At 41.3% G+C, this 23,232-nt stretch overlaps 1 protein-coding gene across 4 annotated transcripts; it reads left to right on the forward strand.

The window, feature by feature from the left end:
- The first annotated feature begins 616 nt into the window (after nucleotides 1–616).
- Nucleotides 617–23,194, forward strand: LOC122758556 (ceramide transfer protein-like). 4 transcript variants are annotated; one of them, XM_044012800.1, is made up of 20 exons: nucleotides 617–695; nucleotides 1,176–1,319; nucleotides 3,464–3,598; nucleotides 12,480–12,596; nucleotides 12,728–12,793; nucleotides 14,611–14,718; nucleotides 14,889–15,027; nucleotides 16,729–16,812; nucleotides 16,914–17,071; nucleotides 17,902–17,994; nucleotides 18,087–18,173; nucleotides 18,250–18,342; nucleotides 18,519–18,593; nucleotides 19,349–19,444; nucleotides 19,571–19,703; nucleotides 19,929–19,999; nucleotides 20,096–20,224; nucleotides 20,309–20,438; nucleotides 20,587–20,723; nucleotides 21,138–23,194. In XM_044012800.1, exons 2-19 carry the CDS (start codon nucleotides 1,209–1,211, stop codon nucleotides 20,712–20,714), a joined length of 1,953 nt encoding a protein of 650 aa, XP_043868735.1. In that variant the 5' UTR covers nucleotides 617–695; nucleotides 1,176–1,208; the 3' UTR covers nucleotides 20,715–20,723; nucleotides 21,138–23,194. The 4 variants fall into 4 exon arrangements, with proteins under 4 accessions (XP_043868735.1, XP_043868736.1, XP_043868737.1 ...); XM_044012801.1 differs by lacking the exon at nucleotides 12,728–12,793 and having other exon boundaries at nucleotides 619–1,319; XM_044012802.1 differs by lacking the exon at nucleotides 18,519–18,593 and having other exon boundaries at nucleotides 620–1,319.
- The last annotated feature ends 38 nt before the right edge of the window (nucleotides 23,195–23,232 follow it).

The following is a 23,232-nucleotide window of genomic DNA, read 5'->3' on the forward strand; positions in this document are numbered from 1 at the left end:
GTCTTGTTTTGTCCACAAAACAAAATTCGTCAGTTATAAGGAAATATTTGTCATATGGAACAAAGAAACCAGAACATATCCACATTCAAGAAGCTGAAAAACTAGAAAGCTTGTTTTAAATATTCAAAAAAACAAACAACCAAAATTGAACAATTGTTGCAGCCCTAATTACTAGTAATTAGTCTGTTTTTGTACTTTCTAGTTCATTTTGGTGTATTTATATATTTAGTCTATATATTTATTTATTTATTTGTCTTATTTTGTAGCAGTCCTCTCTATTTTATTGAATTTGTAGTATTCTTCAGCCTATTGATGCATTGTTTATGATTGTTTGTATTTTTCATAAATTCTTTTAAAATAAAATCTGTACATATTCTATACTTGTAATAAAACCAAACGGCTTTAAGTGTCAATATAGTTTTATTGTATTGTATTTCACTTTGTAGTATTACTGTATTATTGTGTTGTAGCACTCACCCTGTTTTTAGCACCCTCTCGGGCTATTTTGAGTGCTGTAAAGAGGGGGCGGGGTCTTTTCCGAATTAGGAGTGGATTTGGTGACGTCACTGGAGCCAGCGCCCAGGCTACTCGCTGACACACAAGTTGAAGCACGCGCCTATCCTTCGACAGGAAGCTCCAGAGCGTCAGATGAACATGGCGTTGAGAGGAGGGAGGACTGTCATCACTCCACGGAGGTAAACAACCGCTGCATAGCTGCCGCGGCCACAGCTTTTTACCCTGAAAGCCAGTGAAGGATTACATGTGACTGCTGACGCCTGCCTGACAACATTTGTCTGCGTTTCGTCCTTTTATGACACTTTCTGGGACTCCGCGTAAGCCGTAGATAGAAAAAGGGGGGCGGTAGAGCAGAGTTGACAGCTAACGTGTACCTGAATGACTTGACCACAGAATGTGTGCCAACCGTTTTAGCTAACCAGCATTAACTTGCGCACTGGGAGCTGCTATCGATCCTGCTCGAGCCTCATGCTGTTTGAGTGAACTCCTCTTGCACTAAGAGCCATTAGCCAGTCGATAACGACAGAACATGGTTCGGTAAACTGTTGCTCTGTATTTGCATACAACACACACACACACACACACAGTTTAGCTAGTAGTGTATTTACAGGGAATTCACTCACCTCAGCGTCATATACAAGGTTTGTTTTTACTCTCAGCTTGTAAAGTGTAAGACGTATAGCGTTGAGGAAATGTCCGATAACCAGAGCTGGAACTCATCCGGTTCCGAGGAGGATTTGGAGCCCAAAGAGGAGCACGGACATCCCGTAGGTGTGGGCGATTTGAGCGGAGTCCTCAGTAAGGTATGTCCGGTTTTATTTTTACTCATCTCGGTCTTTGTCACTGTCACAAATCAGGATGAAATGAGGCAGTTTGACAATATTATGACTAACTACGGCATGTCTGTTTAAGGGAGTAGTCAGCCAGGATCCTTCACCTTCTATCAACATTTCCACACACACCCATAATCCCAAAGCCCCCTAATGTGAAAAGTGTAATGTATGTGTACGCACAGCTAGCTACACTAGCCCAAAAAAGGCATCACAGACGGTTACTGATTAATTTATTTATTTATTCTACAATACTGTGTAGCCATTTGGTGATCTCATTTGACTATACATTGTTCTTACCAAAATAATAAAGTAATAATAAGTGGGGTAGGTGTGTGCTTTGCCTGGGGTACACAAGAGTAGGTATCACAAGGTATCGGTGTTTATTATTATCGTTGTTTGGGAAAAAAAAACATTAAGTGTGACACTATCAAGATGCTTTAAATGTCACAGAAATGCCACATGAAATGCAGGCTATAGCAGTTAAACCAACAGCACCAACAGTGTTTTTACTGAGGTGGCTTATTTTTTTTCGTTGGGAGGACAGTATTTGTTAAATAGGTGGAGGAGGTTCTCATGTGTAATCTGTGTGTCAGGTCAATACTGTGTAGCCATCTGGTGATCTTATTTGGCTGCACATTGCTGTTACCAAGATACTAAATAATTAGGACAGCTGCTTGTTTTGTTACTGGACATTTTTTCTGGGTCTTTCCTGAAGTCAAATAGAAAATGAAAGTATATCAAATTGTCACTCTGCTGGTTGCAAAATGAAGTCTGTTTCAAAGGAAATGTATTGATAGAAATTCTTAATGGTCACTCGATGGTTGCAGGTAACGCCTCTGATTAACTGCTTGCAAAATGTGGCACAGGTTAAATTGCGATTCTGGAGGCTTCTAAACTGGATTTCAGATTCTTATGGGTGACGTCACAACCGGTTGCCACTTGGTTTTGCTTGGGGAACATTGGTATTTCGGGGGTTGAGCCCATATGATAGGTATCGATCCGATAATGGCTCATTATGGCTAAGCGGTAAATGCATCAGCCCAAACATGTTGTAGGTTTAGTAGTTTAGGTAATAATAATATGTGTTAAAAGACTTTATCACTATAATTAGATACTCAATATTGTAATATTGATATTGACATAAAAAAATTGTATTTGAAGCTTTAGGTTTTTTTTTCGATCTTCTGGTTTACTATGATGAAGATGAATTTGCTAATTTCTGAGGTTAAAGCAGGCCTGCTGCACATTCTTGTCCCAATTTAATGTCCACTATAAAAAACAATGAAAGCATTTGATGGGAACAAGTGAAAACCAGAGAAGGCATTCAAAGAGTGCAAACCTCCACCAATAAGGTTGCTCAGTTTACCAGCTTTCCCACTGTGTCAAATACGCAAAACTGTCCGGATTACCACCAAAATCAAAGGGTTTTTTTCAGTAATACTGGTCACAGTCAGACAGACATAATTCCCTTCTTGGAAGTAAAAAAAACCAAGTCAACAACAGACACTTAAGCCTACTGCTAGACAAAGTCTTGGTAACCTATTTTGCCATATCCCTTGTGCAATATTTTATTTTGGGCGAATTGACCACAGTTTTAATTGGTTAAGCTGCTCTGCAAGCTGATGTGCTGTTAATCTCACTGTACACTGTGTAACCAGATTGCACACTGACCTGCTAAACAAGCATAATGTCAGATTAAGGAACTCAGCATCCAGTAAGGCTTACCTGTTCAATCACACTAAGCCCTTTACGCGTCACCCGTCTTGTGACAGGGAAATTCCACATGTCCTAAATCAGTTATTTTTGTAAAGCAGGTGGGGAATCTTAAGGTTGTAGTTCAGTTGTTGTTTTGTTGCATTAAGTTAATTGCTGTATAATGTGTTTACATGTGTGTAAATTAAGTAAATTGGACACCTTTCAAAAACAGCACCACCACAAAATGCGGCTTGTAAACATACAATTTTGAACCAACATACCATCACCTGTGACGTAAAATTTCACATAAAGTGGTATTTATTTTCGAAACGTCATGTTCCATAACGTTGTAGAGGTGTCTGTATTTTTCATATCCCTCAATTCACTACGATGTTAATAAAGTTCATTCTATTTTTCAGTGGACAAACTACATCCATGGCTGGCAGGACCGTTGGGTGGTGCTGAAAAACAACACGCTGAGCTATTACAAGTCTCAGGATGAAACGGAGTACGGCTGCCGAGGTTCCCTCTGCCTCAGTAAAGCTGTTATTACTGTAAGTAACACTAACACTCTTTCCTGAAAGTGGCAATCTTTTGTTCTTCTTTCATGTGTACAACTTTGCCTCTTTCAAAACACTGTCGTTTTTGTAAGACTTCCACATTTTCTAGGAGAGCGGAAACAACACTATTGCTATGAAAGCCACCAAAGTACTGTCATACACACATTCACTGCAAATAAAGAAAAGGCTGCTCTGTAGAATATGTATTAAAATGCAGTCACAGACTTTTTTTGTGAGTGTCACTTCACCTACAGCTTGTGGTGTTTTCTTTTTTTTATAATTCGATTTAAAAGGGAAAAAGTCAGGGAGAGTAACGCTCAGCTGTTTTGGCTTCATGTCCATAATAACCACAATAGCTTTATTTCCACTACAACAAACAATGCGCTGTTTGTTGGGAAGCTTGATACCTGTGATAAGATGGATTTCATTAGTTTGTTAATCCCGTCAGAAATTTAATGATTAAAAAGCTTTAATGGTTAACTAACAGCATCAGCTGCATTCACTGATGTGAATTATTGCCACTGACCGATTGCCCAAATAAATGATTCAGCATCAGCTGTGATGATTTTATGAGCAGTGATCAGAAAGTAGAAGAGGGCTGGTAGAAGAATTGATTGTAAAGCCATATTTTTATTGATTTGTCTAGAGGTAGACCAATCTGTTCTGGCTGATTAATCTGGCCAATATTTGCTGTTTTTAAATAATTGGCATTGGTCGATTATCATTTATCAATTAATGAACCAATTATTACAAATGATGGATTGTTGTTCTCTGAAACTTTATTGATGATTGGTTTCATAGATTTCATATTTATTAATAGTAGTACAAGTAAGGAATCAACAGTTGTCATTAAAAACCCATACTTTTTTTTACTGCATTGCATGCTTTGTTATTATTTTAGGCTTTGATGAAATTTGCTAAGAGGATCATCTTTGGTCTCTGTATAGAAAATACATCATAGCTGTGTGTTGTAGTTTGCAGTTGGTTGGTTTTGCCTTTGGAAAGCCAAGTAAACCCCCAGAAAAACTGAGAAGAATCTTCTGTAGGTACAAAAATACTTTAAAATGTTTCCTTGTTATTAACATGAAGCCATGGTTATTTAAAATGCTCATATACTGTTTATTTATTACCTGAGGAATATGAGAAGAAAACTAAATGGCAGCAATATAGTCCCCTAGTCCCCCTTTTAATCATTTTATCAACCCCCTTTTCTACCTGAGGCCCTTGCATAGTTTTGAATTTTTTGGCATGAGATCCATAAGATGTGATTCAGATGTTGAGCGTCCACCATATGTTTCTCCTAAAAACATGGAGGAAATACTCCGCTATTTCCTGGATCCACGTGTGTGCCTGAGGCTTGACTCAATCTTGACGACCCTAATCAGAAACTTGACTGTGGATTTCTCCCCATCTTCATCTGCAAATGATAAGCGCTAACAAACTCCTGATCGTATCACAAGTTGTGCTTTAGGGTGAACTGTCAGCTGACTTGTTCTAGTGCCAAAGTATCATGCTGCCGTGCGCAACAATCTACTGGAGATGTCATCGTGTGACTAGTAATGCTGTGTCTCTGCACTGGACCGTCCAGCTCTTGACGACTGTGACCTCTGTTAGCATTAGCACACAATTCTAGCAGCCGATGCTTATTGGGCTTTTGTTAACAGCTTGTCTCTGAGATTCATAAGAGCTGTCACACTTATGTTAGCACGGACAATATAAATCCAGATTGTGTCAACACAACAGTGTTTAAAGCTGGACGTTCACACGATTTCGCCTCTCATCGCATCGTTTCAGTGGGAACCCAAGTCAGTCATTGACGGAGGCTCCTTCTGTCTCTCTCCAAACAGCACCAAGGGAAATGAATTACTTACTGGTCCCAGTCAGCGTGAGGCACCGTTTGCCATTAGATGTATTTGTTCAGCTTTATCCATTCCCAGCATATGTAAATATTTGCTTCCATGTGGTGCTCGGCCGCAGTCATTTCTCATTCCAAGGGGAATATGCCTCAGACATATGAGGCGTAAATAATACAGAGTTATAGCTTGTGATGGTAATCAGCTGTGAGTTACTGCCTTTTTAGAAAAATGTTTTCTCTTTTTCTTTCCTTGATTCTTTCATCTCATAAATTCACATCATAGATCAGACACACTGTACATGGACCATTATGCAGTGAATTATTTGGCTCAAATCTAGTAAGAAATGTCACACTAACATCATGTTTTAATGATGACAACTGATTGGAACTTGTATATAGGAGTACAAAATAGTAGGGCTAATCATTATTCTCATCAACAATGGACTATATGCATGGAGCACCACTTACAACTTCTGCTAAAATGTAATCCGCCTCCTTTACTTCCAGGCATTTGTCATAAAGGGGAAACTTTTGAAGCTAACATTAGCGATATTTCAATATAGATTGAAAATGTTGACACTGTCTTTTAGTAGTTGTTCTAGTACGTATCCCTGAGGGATTCCACATGGCCAAAAGTGAAGCAAAGGCTTTTAAATTCAAGTATCATGGGGAGAACCAAAGTTGAGCACTGCTGCATCTCTCTGTGCACAGCCTCAGCTGACAGCTTACCGGAAATAGTTGGGCTGGCTTATTAAAAACCAGGGTCCGTGCATAAAGTCAATTTAGCTGGTGATCATTTTCTCCATTAATCATTTGGTCCATAAAATTTGGTGAGTCAAATATCGTCGAGTCATAAAACAAAAAAAACACATTTAAAAAGTTGTTTTTATTGTTAAAACACACTGTTTTTATCAATTAGTGTCACAATCAACTCCCAATTGATTCATTGAGTTGTATTGTGAAACAGGTAAAAGAGCTCCTTGCATCAGTCTAGCCTCCTTGCACTCTGTCCAGACACGTCTGTATATACAGTTTGTGTTTAATACAAAGGTATTTATTCTGAGGTCTCAGTTGAGACACTTGTGTGTATGTCTATAAGATAACTTGTGATTGCTTAATCGCGGGGTCATGTTTCAAAAATGCACTTTTTAATGACAGGAGTGAACATGCCTCCTGCAGCTCATTGCTGGTGGCCTCTTCTTCCCTCATGCATTAGATTTTGTGTCTGTTTTGTCTGGTGCAGCGAAGTTTCAACAGATTAGCTTGTCTAAGCTTGTAAAAATTAAAAAAGGTGACATTTAGCTGTGTCTAGCTGTGTTGTTAATGTGAAGGTGCAAAACTGAAATGTTTGGTCTGTATTTGCAGTAACTTTGTATCGTGCTAATCTGACCCCAGGGTCATATATTGCCCATGTGTTATGCACAATATCTTAACAAAATGTTTGCAATTGCTGCCTGTTTATGCCACTCTGGTATATCTGAACGAATGGTTTCAAACACAGAAGATAACAGTTCCATTTACTGATGGAGGCAGCAGTGGATTACCAACTTTTGTGTGCTATGATTTAAAATGTCTTATTTTTTTCCATGGACCTTGGTGCAGGGAGAGTCTGCTTACAAACTGAATTTTCCAGTTGGAAAAGGCTGTCCGACAGTGAGATAAAGCGGAATATAAACATATTCTTAAGATACTGTAGACTTGCACACAGAATTGTCGCCACACTCAGCAAAGTCTGATTTCATAATGTGTCAACATCTCATATGAGAACACTTCTAACGCCTTTAATGCTACAGATAAATAACACTAGCATTAGTACTAATTAAGTTCACAAGACCTGATTTTTGTGTGCATTAGCTGCAGACTTGTTGGGGATCTGTATCTCTGAAGGCTGTTAAACACTGCTGTCTTTTTTTGATACAGTACATGTTAATATGAGGACACTGACTGACCTACTTGTAATTCCTTTTCTCACTGGAATTGGTGAGTAGTACAGACTGGATTTGTGGTAGTTTGGAGGCTGGGTGTTTTCTACACAGATGTGAAAATTTGGGCTTTTTCTCATTCTGTCAATGGAATCGTCTTGAGGTAATCAAAGAAATTAAGAAAGAGGAGAGGTTAAGTAAACAGGTAGTGATGTCAGGCTTTGTGGAAATTGAAAAATCATCTCTAGAAGGAAATGAGACTCTTCCTCATATAATGTAACTTCCTCCATATTGAAGGTTACAAGAAGGGTCAATGTGTGTGTTTCCTTGACAGAACGTCGCTGTCACCCCTGTTGATTTAGCCTTTCGTTTCCCTGGTTCTGACTCTTGACACTTGGTGAGTCACTCTTTCCTCCACTGGAGCAACAGTGATCCAGATTCTCCAGGAAGATGTTCCAGGCTCCAGCATGCGCACGAGACACTGTATTTTGTCTCCTCCCTTGAGAGGATAATTATTATGATCTTTAAATTTGTACATATGTGGGGAAATCTGGGGTTGGATCAGTACAGTCTTTGTAGGGTATCTCAATGTTTACGTTGGTTTCAGTCCTCCAAAATAGTTTTAGGTACTCAAAATAATATTTTTTTTTTTGAAAGGAAGCTCCCAGCTATTTATGTTTGGAGTTTGTGACTACAGACACGTACACCAGCCCAGGGGCTGGAGAGGACAGGAGAGAACTAGAAAGTATTTTTGAAGCCGAGTAGTAATCAATCAATCTTTCAAGAGAAAAGAGATAGAGTGAAGCTGTCCTGTCAGTTTGCCAAAAAAACAACAAAAAAAAACTTTAATGAAGATGTTTTTCATAAAAATGTTTTTTTCTTCATTCTCCTCTTGCTCTCTGTCTCTTTCTGTCTCTCTTTCCCGCCCTCATATAAGGTTACGAAACAAATTTGTACACATAAAGACCTTCAAATTAAATAGTTGGGGGGGGCTCCAAAAAATGGGGCCGCTATTGACCGAAGAAATAGTTTGTGGCAGTGGCTCCTCGCTGGCTGGATGACAATACAGCTTTTTGAATTGACAAATGACAAACTGCTCTGTGTTTTGTCTTCTCATATCCAGGTAGGAAGTAATTACATTGGCACAATACCTATAGGTGATGGTAGGGCTGTCACTTTTTACAAAACTCATGTTTGGACAAATATTACATGTTAGAGAATAGAAGAGGAAGCCTTTATTCTCATTGTGGTACAGTTAAATTGCAGATGCTATTCTGATAGTTCCCATTCTATGTGAGTCTGCAGAATCTTGTTGAACCCGAAATACTTTCAGGAGGTTAAGTTTGCTTGTGTCCCAGAGCCAGCCTTAGGTTGTTCCCAGAGCCAGGGTTAACTTCTTAACCCTGGCTCTGGGAACAAGCTCACATCACTGTCCTATTTTCAAGTGCATATAAGGCCAAGATACGCTTGCAAAGCCCTCTGCTGGCCCGTGAGTTCAGTATGATGAGCTTCTAGGCTGTATATTTTGAACGCAAGAAGGGATGGAATCAGAACCCCCCCCCCAAAGTTTAATATAAAAAGTGACAGCCCTAATTAATTGTGTAGTGTTATTTTATTACATACAAACACAATGGACTCTGTAGACATCACATTGAACGCAAGTTTCATGGCATGATAAAAACTCTCTTTTTATTTGAATTTATTGATTTATTTTTTGACCTGCTGAGATAATCTAAATGTGATGTAAAGGACTTTGCTGCAGTTGGATCGACAACATTGATCCATTCATTTACTTGTAACTTTTCTGAAAGTTATTTTACCACACGCAGAGATTCTGAACATTTGCTATGTAGCATTTTAGTCAACAACATACGAACACAAGCACAAGCGCTTGTGCGTTAAACCTCGGCTTTAATTTGTCTGCTTGTGTTTTTCACATCACACCCAGGCTGAGAGAGCGCAGGACTGCTGAGATGAGCTTTGTGTGATTGATGATTGTTGACTGTAGCCTTGGATCCTCGTAAACTTCACCAGCCTGGTGCAGGCCTTATTCCCCAACCCCATTAAATGCATGACCTCAGAGGTGAACACCAGTAACTGATTTTCTCACTTTCCTTGTAACCACACTGCACTAAAATTGCCATATATCAACCAAACACTGATAAGTCACTTGCAGTAATGTCCCACCTATCATTTCAGACGTTTTCAGTGTCGCAGAATGGTTTTGTGCTATTTTTGATGTGCCTCTCTCTTTTTCCATTTCATGTGGCCTTTTGCAAAGGTCCCTATAAAAAGAGGATGCTGACGGTACTTGCTGATTTTTGTCTGTCTTACAACCCCTACATCATGCTCGTTTCCTTCCTTTCTCGACTGGGCTTCCTCTTCTTGTCCATCTCTGTCAGAGCACACATGCAGAATACATGCAAGTGCTGCTTGGTAACTTTAACACAAACACAAAATCTGATTTGGAAAGCTGACAGGGTTCAGATTCCTGTTGCACATCACTAACACCGATCATCTGGTCTTGGCCTCGGTGCTATCCAGGCGCTGGCATCATGGCCAAGTTACTCTCCTGCAATGAAACCTGTTTTAAAGACAGATAGAGGGCGGGGCGAGGTCTTACCCTGCCAACTCATTAAGTAATATAATTTTCAGTAATGATTTGAGAGGAGTCTCTTCTTTGGCCACATGTATTCTCTCAGGGGTATTCATTTGCAAGCTAGCAAATGTTAATGACTGTACGTGCTTGTGTAATGGTAGCTTGCCACGGTGAGTAGAAGTAGTGTTAATATTGTATAGATATAGAAAGGAAAGATCAATAAAGTATAATTATGAGACTTAACCTCACAGTGCCTCATCGATTAACTCATTCAAATCATCATCCCACTCTTAATTAAACAAGCACCATAGTTGTTATATAGTGCAATCAGGAATTCCTTGTCAGCAAAATGAGATGGCTGACCTATATTTTTCTGGGATGCAGAAAAAGCGAATTTGTTAAATAGTGTGTTTGTTGTTTAGAATAAAAATGACATGATGACATTTCAGAGGCAGAAATGTGAAAGATCAATTTCACTGTGACATCATGTGCAGCACATTTATTTCCTGTGAACTTGACTCGTATGGAGGAGGCTAACAACCACAAGGTGTTAGGCCTTGTTTTTTCAGTTAAACTGCGGGCTCTGCAAATGGTTTGAGTCCGTGGTCTCTCACTCTCTCTCTCTCTCTCCCCCTCTCCCTCTCCCTCTCTTGCTGTGTCCTCAACTACGCTTGAATAAACCAGACCGTCTCGTGTAGGCTGTTCATTTCTTTCCCTGCAATTTGACCTTGCGAGTCATTTATCATTGGTGCTCACTGTAAATGTGTCCCTTCAGAATGGCAAATGGCCTGTGTTTATATAGCACTTTTCTATTACTGATGACCAGTCAAAGCAGCTTAACACTACCCATATTCATCCAGTGCATCTATGTGGAGGGCAGTTTTTATCACACATCCATCAGACACATTCATGGAGCAACTGGGGACACATCAGCAATTAGACTAGCAGAGTCAGGAATTGAACACAAAAGCCATCTTTTTCAAAGAAATCCCGCTCTGCCACAAGCCCTTAAAGACCTGTGGTCAATGCGGCACAGGTAAATACTGGTCCCTCTGCCTCCTCCATCCGGCAGCACACACACACACAATCACGCACACCAACATAAACACACAGTCCTTGGTTGCAGGCCATGCCAGTGCAGCACTTTCACAGTGCTGACAGTACACTGGAGGGCTATTAGGAATATGCTCTGTCCCACAAGTTGCCTTAAAAGGGCCTGTTATCTATCTGCCATTTCTCCTCCTATGGAATGGTGTCTGAAAGTGGACTCTTGTCTGCTGCTGTGCCTCTGTTTCATCTTTGTCCTCTTTGTCCTATCTCTGAGATTTAGTCTACGTTGAAGAGATTTGATTTCACATCACTGCGACTGTGGTGGACTGCCATGTTCTAGCTGTTAAGGTTAATTCAAGAAGAGATTGTTTCCCTCCATTTAACACACAGGAGGGACATTAGCCCTTTTATAGGATATTAATTAGTTTGTTTGTTTAGTGTTATTTGAAGTCCCCATGACCTAAAAAAACAGATGACTGAGTTCAGTCTTTCCATCTCTGAAATGCACCACTGCTATTGACATGCGTTTTATATAGGGCTGTGTAACATATCAATATTATATCTACATGTACCGTATAACGTGACATGAAAAAAGATATGGTCTTAGATTTTGTATATCGTCATATTGTGATATGGTATCAGCGATGACCTTTCACTGGCTGTTGCATTGATCATCTTCATATTTATTATGAGGAAAAAAAAATAATGGTTAAATACACTAAATATTGAAACATAAATATTATATAAATTGGTTAAAAAAATCACATGGAATTGACAATTATATTTTAAAAAGTCACATTAATTTTAAGCCTGTCTTACATTGAAAAGCAGAAGATATAAACCAAGTATTATTTGAAATTATAATATTATTAATAATATTATATTATTAGTCCAGAGAAACAACAAGCTTCATTCCTCGATATACAAGATTGAGATATTATTTATAAGCCATATTGCCCATCCTTACCTTTAAACTTGACGGAAATATTTATTTGATTCATATTGTGATATATATCGATATAAACATATGACGATAAGTCTTTTTCCCACATCACACAGCCCTAGTTTTTGAGTCCCCTCTTTTGGGTTGCTTAGCAGCAAAGGCAATCAATGTCAGTTGTGGAGTAACAATCATTCCACCACTGTAGACCTGTTTAGAACAGCCAACAGAAGCACCCACTCTCTCTCTCTGTTCTGCCTTGTGATTGGTTAAAGTCTCCCATTACACTACAGATTTCATTGTGAGGCAGAGGAGGTGCAGAAGTTTCCTTCTCTCACTCCCACATAACTTGACTAACATTAAAGTGAAACGTTATAATGGAATTATTTATCGATAATGGCAAAAATAAATCCAGTCTGCTGCGTCTTTTATAAAGGACCAGCGATACATTTTCCATGCCTTGATTAACCCTTTGTTCTGTATTATCTCCCCTTGTGTTTACATTTCAGCCTCACGAGTTTGATGAGTGCCGACTGGACATCAGCGTGAACGACAGTGTGTGGTACCTAAGAGCACAAGACCCAGAGCACAGACACCAGTGGATTGACTCCATTGAGCTGCACAGGGTAAGTCACACGGTACACGTGCACAAACGCAGCAGACAATGAACTTCTAATAATCAAAAGACCCCAAATCCTTGTCATATCAGCCAACAAGCAACGTGTCATGATTGTGTGCATATGTGTGTTTCTGTCAGAGTGTCAGAGAGGGGAGAAGAGAGAGGGGAGGAGTCCAGGGAACAAAAATCATCACTCCACCACTGGTGCGTTTGTTGGCAAGTCTCAAGGACTTCAGGACTTATGGATTTTTTATTTTATTATTTTTTTTTTTATTTATTTTGTATGTCATGTCCTTCCTCTGTAAATGGGCTCTATCAAGTAATACTATCAGACCTGACTGAACAATTGTGCAGTGTAATTCACTTTTTCAACTGACATTTGTTCGTATTTAAAAGTTACTTGCTACAGTTTTGAGCCGCTTTAAGCACAGAATGCTTCAGTGGCAAGTGTGTGTTTATGTGCACTGTGCACGCAGTAGCAAAATTGAAACTGGTAACTGTTTTTTAATGTTGCTGCTGATCAATAGAGTCGAGTTTGACTGATGTGGATGAGGTTAATGGCAGCCACCACACCTTTTAGTCCGTCTGCCAAAAACACATGCAGCACACTGCTGCTTTTAGTTTGGGAAATCCCCCCTCCCATCTCTCTCTCTCTCCCCCTCTCTCTCTCTCTCTCCTGTCCGTCCCACCTCATTACACATACCCCAGCGCCAGGAATCCACCATGACTCAGTCGTGAACACAAATCTTACCAGCCGTTATCCCACCCACAATGAGTCACTCCTCGTCTTAGAGGGATCCACCTCCATCGCTAACACACATTACTCACAGCAGTCGGCAGCCCAGCGTCTCCATGGAGACACAACAGCAACACACGGCTAACACTGGTGTTTCTATGATCGGAGAAAGTGAAACATCACAGTGTGACACTTGTCTCCGTCCATCTGGAACATTTCTCATATGCTGCAGCAGCTGACACTTATTGATATTTGTCCCAGTTACATAAGGTAATCCTTTGCAAGTTGAAGTATGTTTTCTGGAAACACGGTCACATTAGTGATTTTTAGAGGTCTGCCTCTGTTCAGAACCCCGTTTTTTCACATCAGCACAAAGGTTTATATCCTCTTGTCAAAAGTCAATTGTGTGTGTGTGTGTGTGTGTGTGTGCTCCCATCGAGGCTTTAATCATCAGACACACCTACATTACACAACAGTAATTCCCATGCTGCATGTGTGTAGTCATCGGGCTCAGCAGCCGATGAATGTTACTATTAGTCAGTGTTTTCAGATTTTTATCTTCAAACATCAACAAAGCCTCTGCCTGTTTGGATGGGTTTGGATGGGTTTGTGTGTGTGTGTTGTCATTAAACAGATAAAGTGACCTGGCGACTGCAATCTGCGCTGATGGAGTCAGTGTGGTAGCAATATGTTAAAGGCCAGGGTCTGAAATCCATGTGCACTCAGGCACCAGAGTTACTTCTGGTCGTTGACCTACAGTTACCCCAAGCTCTTACATCTGCCAGTCACGTGCGTGTACACATCCTGCCCTCTTGTGGTTGAGGTTGGAAGTGTCTCTTAAAGACACACACACACACACACACACACACACGCACACATGCACGTGCGCCTTTTTCTCCAGTTCCTGCAGCATCTGTCACCCTGCTGTGTGTGCTTCTATTCTGCGGGTGAGGCTGGTGAATCAGAGGAAAGCAGAACCAGTTGGTTTTACAGGAAGTCGGGTTTATGTTTCAGTTATGTTGCCATGGTGACCGGATCTGTGTTATGCTGCTGGTGATGTCACTGTCAGAAATGTGCTGTTGCAACGACAATCCCTATGTTTTTCATGAGATTTTGAAATGTAACCCAGTAATGACAGTGAGACATCTGACTTTTTTTGTTTTGTTTAAAAGGCTGAGTCGCAGTGGTTTGTTTTGATTAAATCTTTGTTGTAAATGAATAATTGTAATTGATCTTATTAAGCAAGGCTGCTTTGTGACAAGACGTGTCTATTTTCTTTTAACAGGCTGATTCAGGATATGGCTCAGAGTCTAGTCTGCGCAGACATGGCTCCATGTTGTCTCTCACATCAGCCACCAGTGGCTTCTCCGCAACGTCCACATCCTCCTTCAAGGTGGGTTTTCTTCTTTGTGTTTACTCTTGTGGGCTGTTTGGCCATTCTTGTAGGCACGCACAAGTGGTGAAAGATTTTGTCCTTAAACACACTCAGGAATGTTTGCATAGTGGCCTAATGGAAATGCAAAAGGTCCTAAAAACAGTGTTGCTTTATCGTTTCTTTATCAGAAAGGGCACAGACTGAGGGAGAAGCTGGCCGAGATGGAGACCTTCAGAGATATTTTGTGCCGGCAGGTGGACACACTTCAGAAGTACTTTGACAGCTGTTCAGATGCTGTGTCCAAGGATGAGCTGCAGAGAGACAAAGGTAAGAGCCTCTTAAGCCGCGTTTCCATCGTCCGGTACTTTTTTTGCGTTTCCATTAGGGCCAAAATAACTAGCCCAACCCTTGGGGTACCAGAGTAAAATGGTACGGTATAGGTCAGGCTGGAGCTAGAACGGCTCCACCCACGACAGTCAGCTGAACGTGTGACAGAAGAACTCCCTTGTGACCTGTGTATCCCATGGAAATCAAGGCAATTTTAAATAGTGGTATACCACTAAGAAAAGACACAGAAGCCTGCCGTTGTTGTCTGTCGTGTTGCTTTCAATGTCGTCATCACGCTATGTATCGCGCTGATGCGGCCATCAGACACAGCCCGCACCTCACCTACCAAATAAAGGTACTGTTCTCAGTCCAAATGCAAACTTGACCCAGGGCTTTACCAGTCCAAACTGAACCGTACTTCACCACGCTGAACTGTGCCATGACGGAAACACAGTATTTCCTGCCTACACTCAGATTACTGCCTCCAGCATCTCACTGTTATCACAATAAACTTCACTATTGTACAACAGTGCAGGAATTCTCATCATGTCTTATTTGTACAGCATTAAAGTGGCAACATTCATTATCTTGAGAGCAAGACCTTCAATTATCACAGGGACAAACCCAGCAAGTGCACAATTAGCAAAGTCGTGAGGTGTTGGAGTAAAAGGCGATAAAGGAGAGAGAGATCGGGAACATGACTAAGTGCTTTCCAACAGAATGAGATAGAGCAACACTTGTGGTTTCAGCTTTTCCCACAGCGAAAGCTGTAAAACGGGATTTTAGTGGTTTGGTTAGAGCGAGGCTGATGTTAGGTGACGGTGTAGGGAGTTAATGAGTGTCCCATTTATACACAGACGGTTCTGTATTACGTGCTACAGTTTTTGTTCCAACGTTATGTCTTTGAACACCCCGAACAAAGACTATGAAAATATAAGGGCTATAATACGTTATAAAAAAAAGCAAATTTGGGGTAGAATTTGCTGTGATTAATCACAATGAATCACCTTCACCATTGCTAATAACTAGCTCTATAGACTCAAAGTTTGTTAGTGAAGCAAAAATACATGTTAATCAACCACTTGAGCAGATCAAACCCCCCACACACACACATGCACACACACTCTCCACCTGGAATCTACTACCTCAGTAGGTAAAATAATAATGATGATGATGATAACAATAATGACAAAGCCTAGTGATTAATGCACTCATTTCGACAGCACTTATGGGAGACATGAAGTGGATGTTGTAAGGAATGTTACTGTGTGTGTGTGTGTGTGTGTGTGTGAGTCGTGACTCAGACAGACGGGGCAGTTATTCTACAAACCCCCTCACCCTCACTCTTGACTCTCTGTCCTGCCATGGCAGCCTGTATTGGGCGTCTGTGGATGACCATGTTGAATGAAGCCATGGTCTTGTTCTCCTCACCTCCCTTTCTCTCTCTTTCTCTTCCTCTCTCTTTTCTCAAAATGAAACCAGACCATTGTCCTGTCGTCCAGCACAGCACAGCACAGAGGAGTTCTGCCTCTCTGCTGGTGCACTTTGAGTTGAGAATAAGCCACAAGGCACTTCCTTGTCCCGTAACCCTGGATGACTTCCACTCAAGAAAAGGCTTGTGTGTGTGTGTGTGGCAGCTACTGTACCTATTTGGTGCTTTTGTGTTTCTTATCTGAATCTGTACAATTGCTTTCTTTCCAGTCGTGGAAGATGATGAAGATGATTTCCCCAACACCCGCTCAGATGGAGAGTTTCTGCACAACAACAATGGCAGCAAAGAGAAATGTGAGTAGAGCAAAAATACTTATCAAAAAACACATTTAAAGAGAATAAAGAATCAGAGTTAGAGATGTGGTCTGTCTGTCTGTCTGTCTGTCTTTCTGCAGTGTTTCAGTCTTTGATTCCCAAGGGAATCATCGGCATTGACTTTAAGGGTGAAGCCATCACATTCAAGGCTACCACAGCGGGTATCCTAGCCACTCTGTCCCACTGTATCGACCTCATGGTGAAGAGAGAAGACTGCTGGCAGAAGAGACTGGATAAGGTGCGTTAAATATCCACATGGCCATGCTCCATCCATTTTTTTCAGCTGGTTATCTCTAGCTGTCCGCCTCTAACATATAAAGTCTGTACTGCATACGTGATCTTTTTTTTTCTGGATGAAAGTGGATGTCTTCGATTTTTTTGCTGACCTCAGCGCTGCATTACTCCTGAAACTTGCTGAGTCTTCATTTTGGCGGTTCGAGTTTCTGACCATCACTTGAAGTAGAAGCAGAGAGTGCAGAGAGTGGGCGGAGACGAGTGTCAGGGGTGATGTGTGACAGGAGCTGGAGGCGGCAGAGTGGAAAAGGCTGAGATTTCCGTTGGGATTGAGCGGGATGGACGGGATTAGAAATGAGCATATTCTAGGGACAGCTTGGATTTAACGGTTTGGAGAAGTAAGGTTGGTGGAGATGCTGAGGTCATGTGCAGAGGAGGGATAGTGATTCTATTGCAACGAGAAGCCAAACGAAGTTTCACATTCACAACTAGGGCTGCAAGTAACAGTTATTTTTATAATACATAATTCATAATTCATGGCTCTATTTTTCTGATTAACTGATAATCATCATTTGGAAAACTGGAGGAAGCCATCAATAAATCAGGAAGATCGTTTTATTAAACCAATTCATATCTCTCTATACATTTACTTGCATTCTCGTCACATGTGGATCCATGGCAGTCTGGTGAGCTCTTATTGTCTGAGTGGTCACTCAGACAGAAACTCAAAGAAGAAACTCTATATTGGCCGTGTTGAAGATTTTTATTTCCACGTAATACACATGCTGTATATCACCACCTGTACATTCATGTTGTTTGTTTTTTTTTGTTTAGGAGATGGAGAAGAGGCGAAGGATAGAGGAGAGCTACAAATCAGCCCTCAACGAACTGAAGAAAAAGTCTCACTTTGGAGGTCCAGACTATGAAGTGTGTGGTCACTCTAACTGTCCTCCATCATACATCATGTCTTGTAGATTTTGAAGCCCTGGACTAACGTTCACTCTAAACGTTCTTTGCAGGAAGGCCCAAACAGCCTCATTAACGAGGATGAGTTCTTCGACGCAGTCGAGGCTGCTCTCGACAGACAAGACAAAATCGAAGAACGGGTGAGTGACAGTGTTTATTTCAAATGATCGTTGGTGAAAAGAAAAAACGTGACGCGACTAACTGCTGTGTTTCCAGTGCCAAACTGAGAAGACGAGGATACAGCGGTCCAGTCCTGTTCCGCTCGTGGACGTCCACTCCAACACCGGCTCACATAGATTCTCCAACAAGGTAATTGAATGGTTCACACACAGTGAACAACACACGCTACCTCCATCACCTGCATTTAGTTATTTTCTTTCCTAATTCTTACTCATTTTTATTTCTACGCCTCATCACTCTGTCTCTTCCCTCCTTTTGTTTTGTTTGTCCGTCGTCCCGCGCGGGGGTTCCGATTGTCCCCATAGCCTCGTTATAGTCAGTCCTCCCCCGCACTCGTAGTCAGGTCCCTTCCCCGTGATGACCACAGATTCAGCACAGAGGTAACTTCACTCACACGGTTTAAACTAGTCCCTCCTCCCTCTCTGTGTTTCTTAACACCATGTTCACGTAATAAGAGTTTTTATGCTTGTTGTTGCATAACCGTAAGGCAGAAAGCATGAGCTCTTTAGCTCGTTAGCGCTAAAATGCAATTGTCATTACTAAGGCTGTAATTCAGGATATCTATGCAGTAAATCGGACTCAGGATTTCATTATTGTCAATGTCTAAGATTAACAGTTTATATTAAGGTCCACATGTTCACCATTAACTAGGTGCTTACTAGCATGCATATAAGTAGCATACTGGCCTTTGTATTAACACCTTATTCTACATAACTTTATTATACCTCTATTACAACATGAATTAAGATTTTTCCTGTAATTCACTGCTAATTATCATTAGTAATTAGTTAATTACTAATAAAGAGCTACTACTGCTACTTACATGCATGTTAGTAAGCACCTAGTTAAGGGTGAATATGTGTTACCTAATTTTCTTATACATTATTATAATGATATTCATATAACACAACTACAGCGTTTGTGTTCATTTTTTTAATTCTTTTATGTTCTCATTTATCGCCTTTTACCCCAAAATAATGTGGCGTCCCTTTTTAAAACGTGAATATCGTGACTTCAAAAATCAATATATACATACATACACATACATATATAATCTATATATATTATGATATTATCTGAGGACCTTTCCAGTAGACGTAAGCCTCTCCCTTCTGTCCCTGACCTTATGTAACAGGTGGAGGAGATGGTGCAGAATCACATGACCTACTCCCTGCAGGATGTTGGTGGAGATGCCAACTGGCAGCTGGTTGTAGAAGAGGGGGAAATGAAGGTAGATCCATTATTTGTTTCTCTTGAAAATACAATTGTATATGAAATTGGACTAAAACTTGAGAAAAAAAACATGGTTATGCATTGTTTTTGCTTTACCTTTCCGTGTGTGTGTGTGTGCGCGCAGGTGTACAGGAGAGAGGTGGAAGAAAATGGGATCGTTCTGGACCCACTGAAGGCCACCCACTCAGTGAAGGGGGTGACTGGTCACGAGGTCTGTCACTACTTCTGGGACACGGCCTATCGCAACGACTGGGAGAGTAAGTGTTTTTAAAGGACAACTGTGGAGGATTTTTTATCCTGATTTAACAGCTTTGGAGTCATTGTGATGGTTAAATGTCTTGTTGTGGGGAGCTTTGGGGGCTGTATGGATGGATATATTCTCCATAACTGTGGGGGGGGCTCTGTAGAGGAAAAAGTTCTGCTTTAACTCTAAATCCAGTTCAAGCGTCATTAAAACCCTGCGTGTTCTGTTTTTTTTTCAGCCACTATTGAAAACTTCAACGTCGTGGAGGCGTTGTCAGAAAACGCAGCGATCATCTATCAAACGCACAAGGTGAGAGACGCACGGTATCGCGGGTAATCGTACCTCTCGTCTACGAGCTGTGTAATCTGACAGAGAGAGGTGTGTGTGTGTGTGTGTGTGTTACAGCGGGTGTGGCCTGCGTCTCAGAGGGACGTGCTGTACCTGTCCGCCATGAGGAAGATCGTGGCCAACAACGAGAACGACCCCGACACCTGGCTGGTCTGCAACTTCTCTGTGGATCATGACGACGCACAGGTGAGCCGCCTCCCACTTCTTATTGTACGTCACCGATGAGATGCGCGCGGTTATTAAACCCCGTCGTCCTGTCACGGTTCGCAGCCATCCAACAGGTGTGTCCGTGCCAAAATCAACATCGCCATGATCTGTCAGACCCTGGTCAGTCCACCAGAGGGCGACAAAGAGATCAGCAGAGACAACCTCCTGTGTAAAATCACCTATGTCGCCAACGGTGAGTGAGCGTTTGTGATCACCGGCTCTTAAAATGTGTTCAAATATAATGTCAAATAAACTGTTGTTATGGAATTATGGAATAGTTTGAAACTCAGATAACTGACGTGTGTGTGTGTGTGTGTGTGTGTGTGTGTGTGTATGTGTAGTAAACCCAGGAGGCTGGGCTCCCGCCTCTGTGCTCAGGGCTGTGGCAAAGAGAGAATACCCCAAGTTCCTCAAACGCTTCACCTCCTACGTGCAGGAAAAAACCGCCAGCAAACCCATCTTATTCTGAAGCTCACAGGTAATAAGAAAACACACACCACCAACATGTAACTACATGGAAGTGAAACTCACTTACTCCTTTAAAAGTTCACATATCTGCTCCAACACACCTGGTTCAGATAAACAGCTGTTCATCTGAATCAGGTGTGTTGGAGCAGGGCAGTGTTCCCTGAGGACCAGGGTTGGGAAACACTGATATAGACCAGCAGAGCTAGGAATTGAACCCACAACCTTTCAGCGCCTCACTTTTTTTTACTTTTACTTTTACTTCTCAAACTTAAGTACGTTTTATATCAGAAAAATGACTTTTGACACTTAAGTATTTTTTTTTCATCTTCTGGTGAGGTTTACTTTTAAATCCCTTTAAAGATACTTTAATATAACACCTGTGAATATTTGTAAAATGTGAAATGTTTTCCTTGTTTCTTTCCAGTGTGGACGCACGTAGACGAGTCTCTGTGACGCTCCGACCACCTCCCCGTCTTCTGCCTCCTGTCACTAATTTGGTTTGGTTTCCGAAAACGACGCCCTCTGGTGGCTGCATCTGAACACCAGTGGAACGGACCCCCGCCACGCGAGACAGCCATTTAAAAAAAAAATCATGCAATCGTAATTCATCGCGATCGTTTCAAAAGCAGTTCCTGTCGCGGTCTCACTAAACGGCCGTTCCCTTCCTTACCCACAAGTCCTCGGAGCGGCTCCTTAAAGCACAGCTGACGCCATCTTCTATGGTCACGTAGAGAGGAAGTGACCTGCGAGAGTAGCCATCACGCCACGTCAAGACTGTTTTCTGGCGGATATATTAATAAATAAATGTACGTATGTTCTATAAGAGGTTTGTAAAAAAAAAAAAACAGATATACCTTGTGTTGATTTGTCTTTTTATTTTCCTGCATAGTCGATTCTCAGCCTCCTGGAGAAGTTTTTTTTTTGCGAGCGACTGTTTCGATTTAAAATTGTATGAAGTCCAGAGGGCCGTCATCGACCCCGCTGACCCCTATGACCTAAGACTTGACCTTTTCTGACCGCGTCGCTCTCATGAAAGCGCCTCGCGTCGGCGCCGACGGAGCGGCGAGACGAAGAGTCCCGTTTCTGCGTGTAAAAACACACGTACGTGTACAGTAACGTTTTTTTTTTTGTTTTTTTTTTGGAATGTTCAATGAAATGTAAATTTTCCAGTGAAGGTTCTGAGCTTTTTTCCCGTCGTGCCCGGATGCCTTAGTGTTGCAGGAAGATGTAGCTTCAGGTGAGCGAGAGGAGGGGTTAGTCAGTGCACCTGTGACATCACTAGTGAAGTGCCTCGTGGCTTTGTTCCCTGTTATTACTGCTGACGTTTTCAGCCATGTTTCTCTCTCTCTTGAGTTAACGTAAAGCACATATTTTGATGACATTTTCTTGGGGGAAATTTTGGTTATGACGCCAAGAAAGAATTGATTCACACTTTTTTAGATATGGACACTGTGGTTAATTTGGCGGAGGGTCCCAGTGCTTTCTCTCGTTATTTCTTGCGTCCTATGATACATTTGCTGAGGGCTTACGTGATTGTTTTTAGTTCCATCGTTATGAAAACATCAGGTTTTTCCCACAGTGTTGCCACCTCAACCTCTCAGTCAGTATTTCTGCATGTGCTGTGCAACGAATGGTTGTTACGGAGTAAGCGTGGGACGATATATGAAAGTATTCACACCAAAATACCTGCAGTTTACAATATTACAAGCTCTTAAATGCATTAAATTAACATTTTGGTAAGAATATCTTTGTCCGTAACTGCTTTAAAATAAAAAATGATTTTGGCTTTTGTCGCCTTGCTTAAGTGAGGCTGCCGTCTTGTGGATGGAACCAGTCAGTGTGTGTTTGTGTCACTAAGCAAACAAACAAACAAAATAAATCCCTCCCCCTGCAGCATTTTCTGGTTACAAAATAGTGAAATGGTGATTTTCATGCTTCTATAGCGTCCCGTCCTTACTGCTCACACATGCTGTCACAGGAGAAACTGACGATGGCCACGTTCCATTTAGCTTACCCAGGTTCAGGCTGCAGGAAATGAACAGCCATCGTCACAGTTATCAGTAACACCTGTGCTTTCCCTGCTCACGTTTGCTTTGAAAAAGAAGAAGAATGCAATATTAGGTTTAAATTTACATTTCATTTATTTCCCAGGTTTTTTTTTTGTTTAAACTAAATCATTTGTACTCGTGGTCATGTACTATTTCAGCTTCGGGGCATCGGACTGATTCACCTTTTACATTTCAGAGCTCGCAGTGTACAAAGGTGTGTGCGTGAGAGACTAAAAAGTGACATCAGATCAAAGCTGTCTCGCCTACGCAGACGTTTCTTACACGAGTTCTTAGCCGGCTGAATGTAAATGAGACATTTTGTTTTGTAAATAATCTGTTCATACTAATGCTGTGGGATCAACTTACAGGTGTACTGTGACAACGTGGCACTCGTGCCGTGTTTAAAAAGTGAAATAAATAAGTTCGTCCTCCAGGTTTCCACGTGTGTTGTTGTGTTCAAAAGATCAAAAA

This window comes from Solea senegalensis, linkage group LG21 (assembly GCF_019176455.1).
Source record: "Solea senegalensis isolate Sse05_10M linkage group LG21, IFAPA_SoseM_1, whole genome shotgun sequence".
Classification (NCBI taxonomy): Eukaryota; Metazoa; Chordata; class Actinopteri; order Pleuronectiformes; family Soleidae; genus Solea; species Solea senegalensis.

What these genes read in the sequence shown, in the direction of transcription:
- LOC122758556 (XM_044012800.1), top strand. Translation starts at nt 1,209, where the DNA reads ATGTCCGATAACCAGAGCTGGAACTCATCCGGTTCCGAGGAGGATTTG. An exon ending in ACTCCATTGAGCTGCACAGG is followed by an intron (nt 12,597 to 12,727) that starts GTAAGTCACACG and finishes TGTTTCTGTCAG; the next exon opens with AGTGTCAGAGAGGGGAGAAG. An exon ending in CTATCGCAACGACTGGGAGA is followed by an intron (nt 19,704 to 19,928) that starts GTAAGTGTTTTT and finishes TTTTTTTTTCAG; the next exon opens with CCACTATTGAAAACTTCAAC.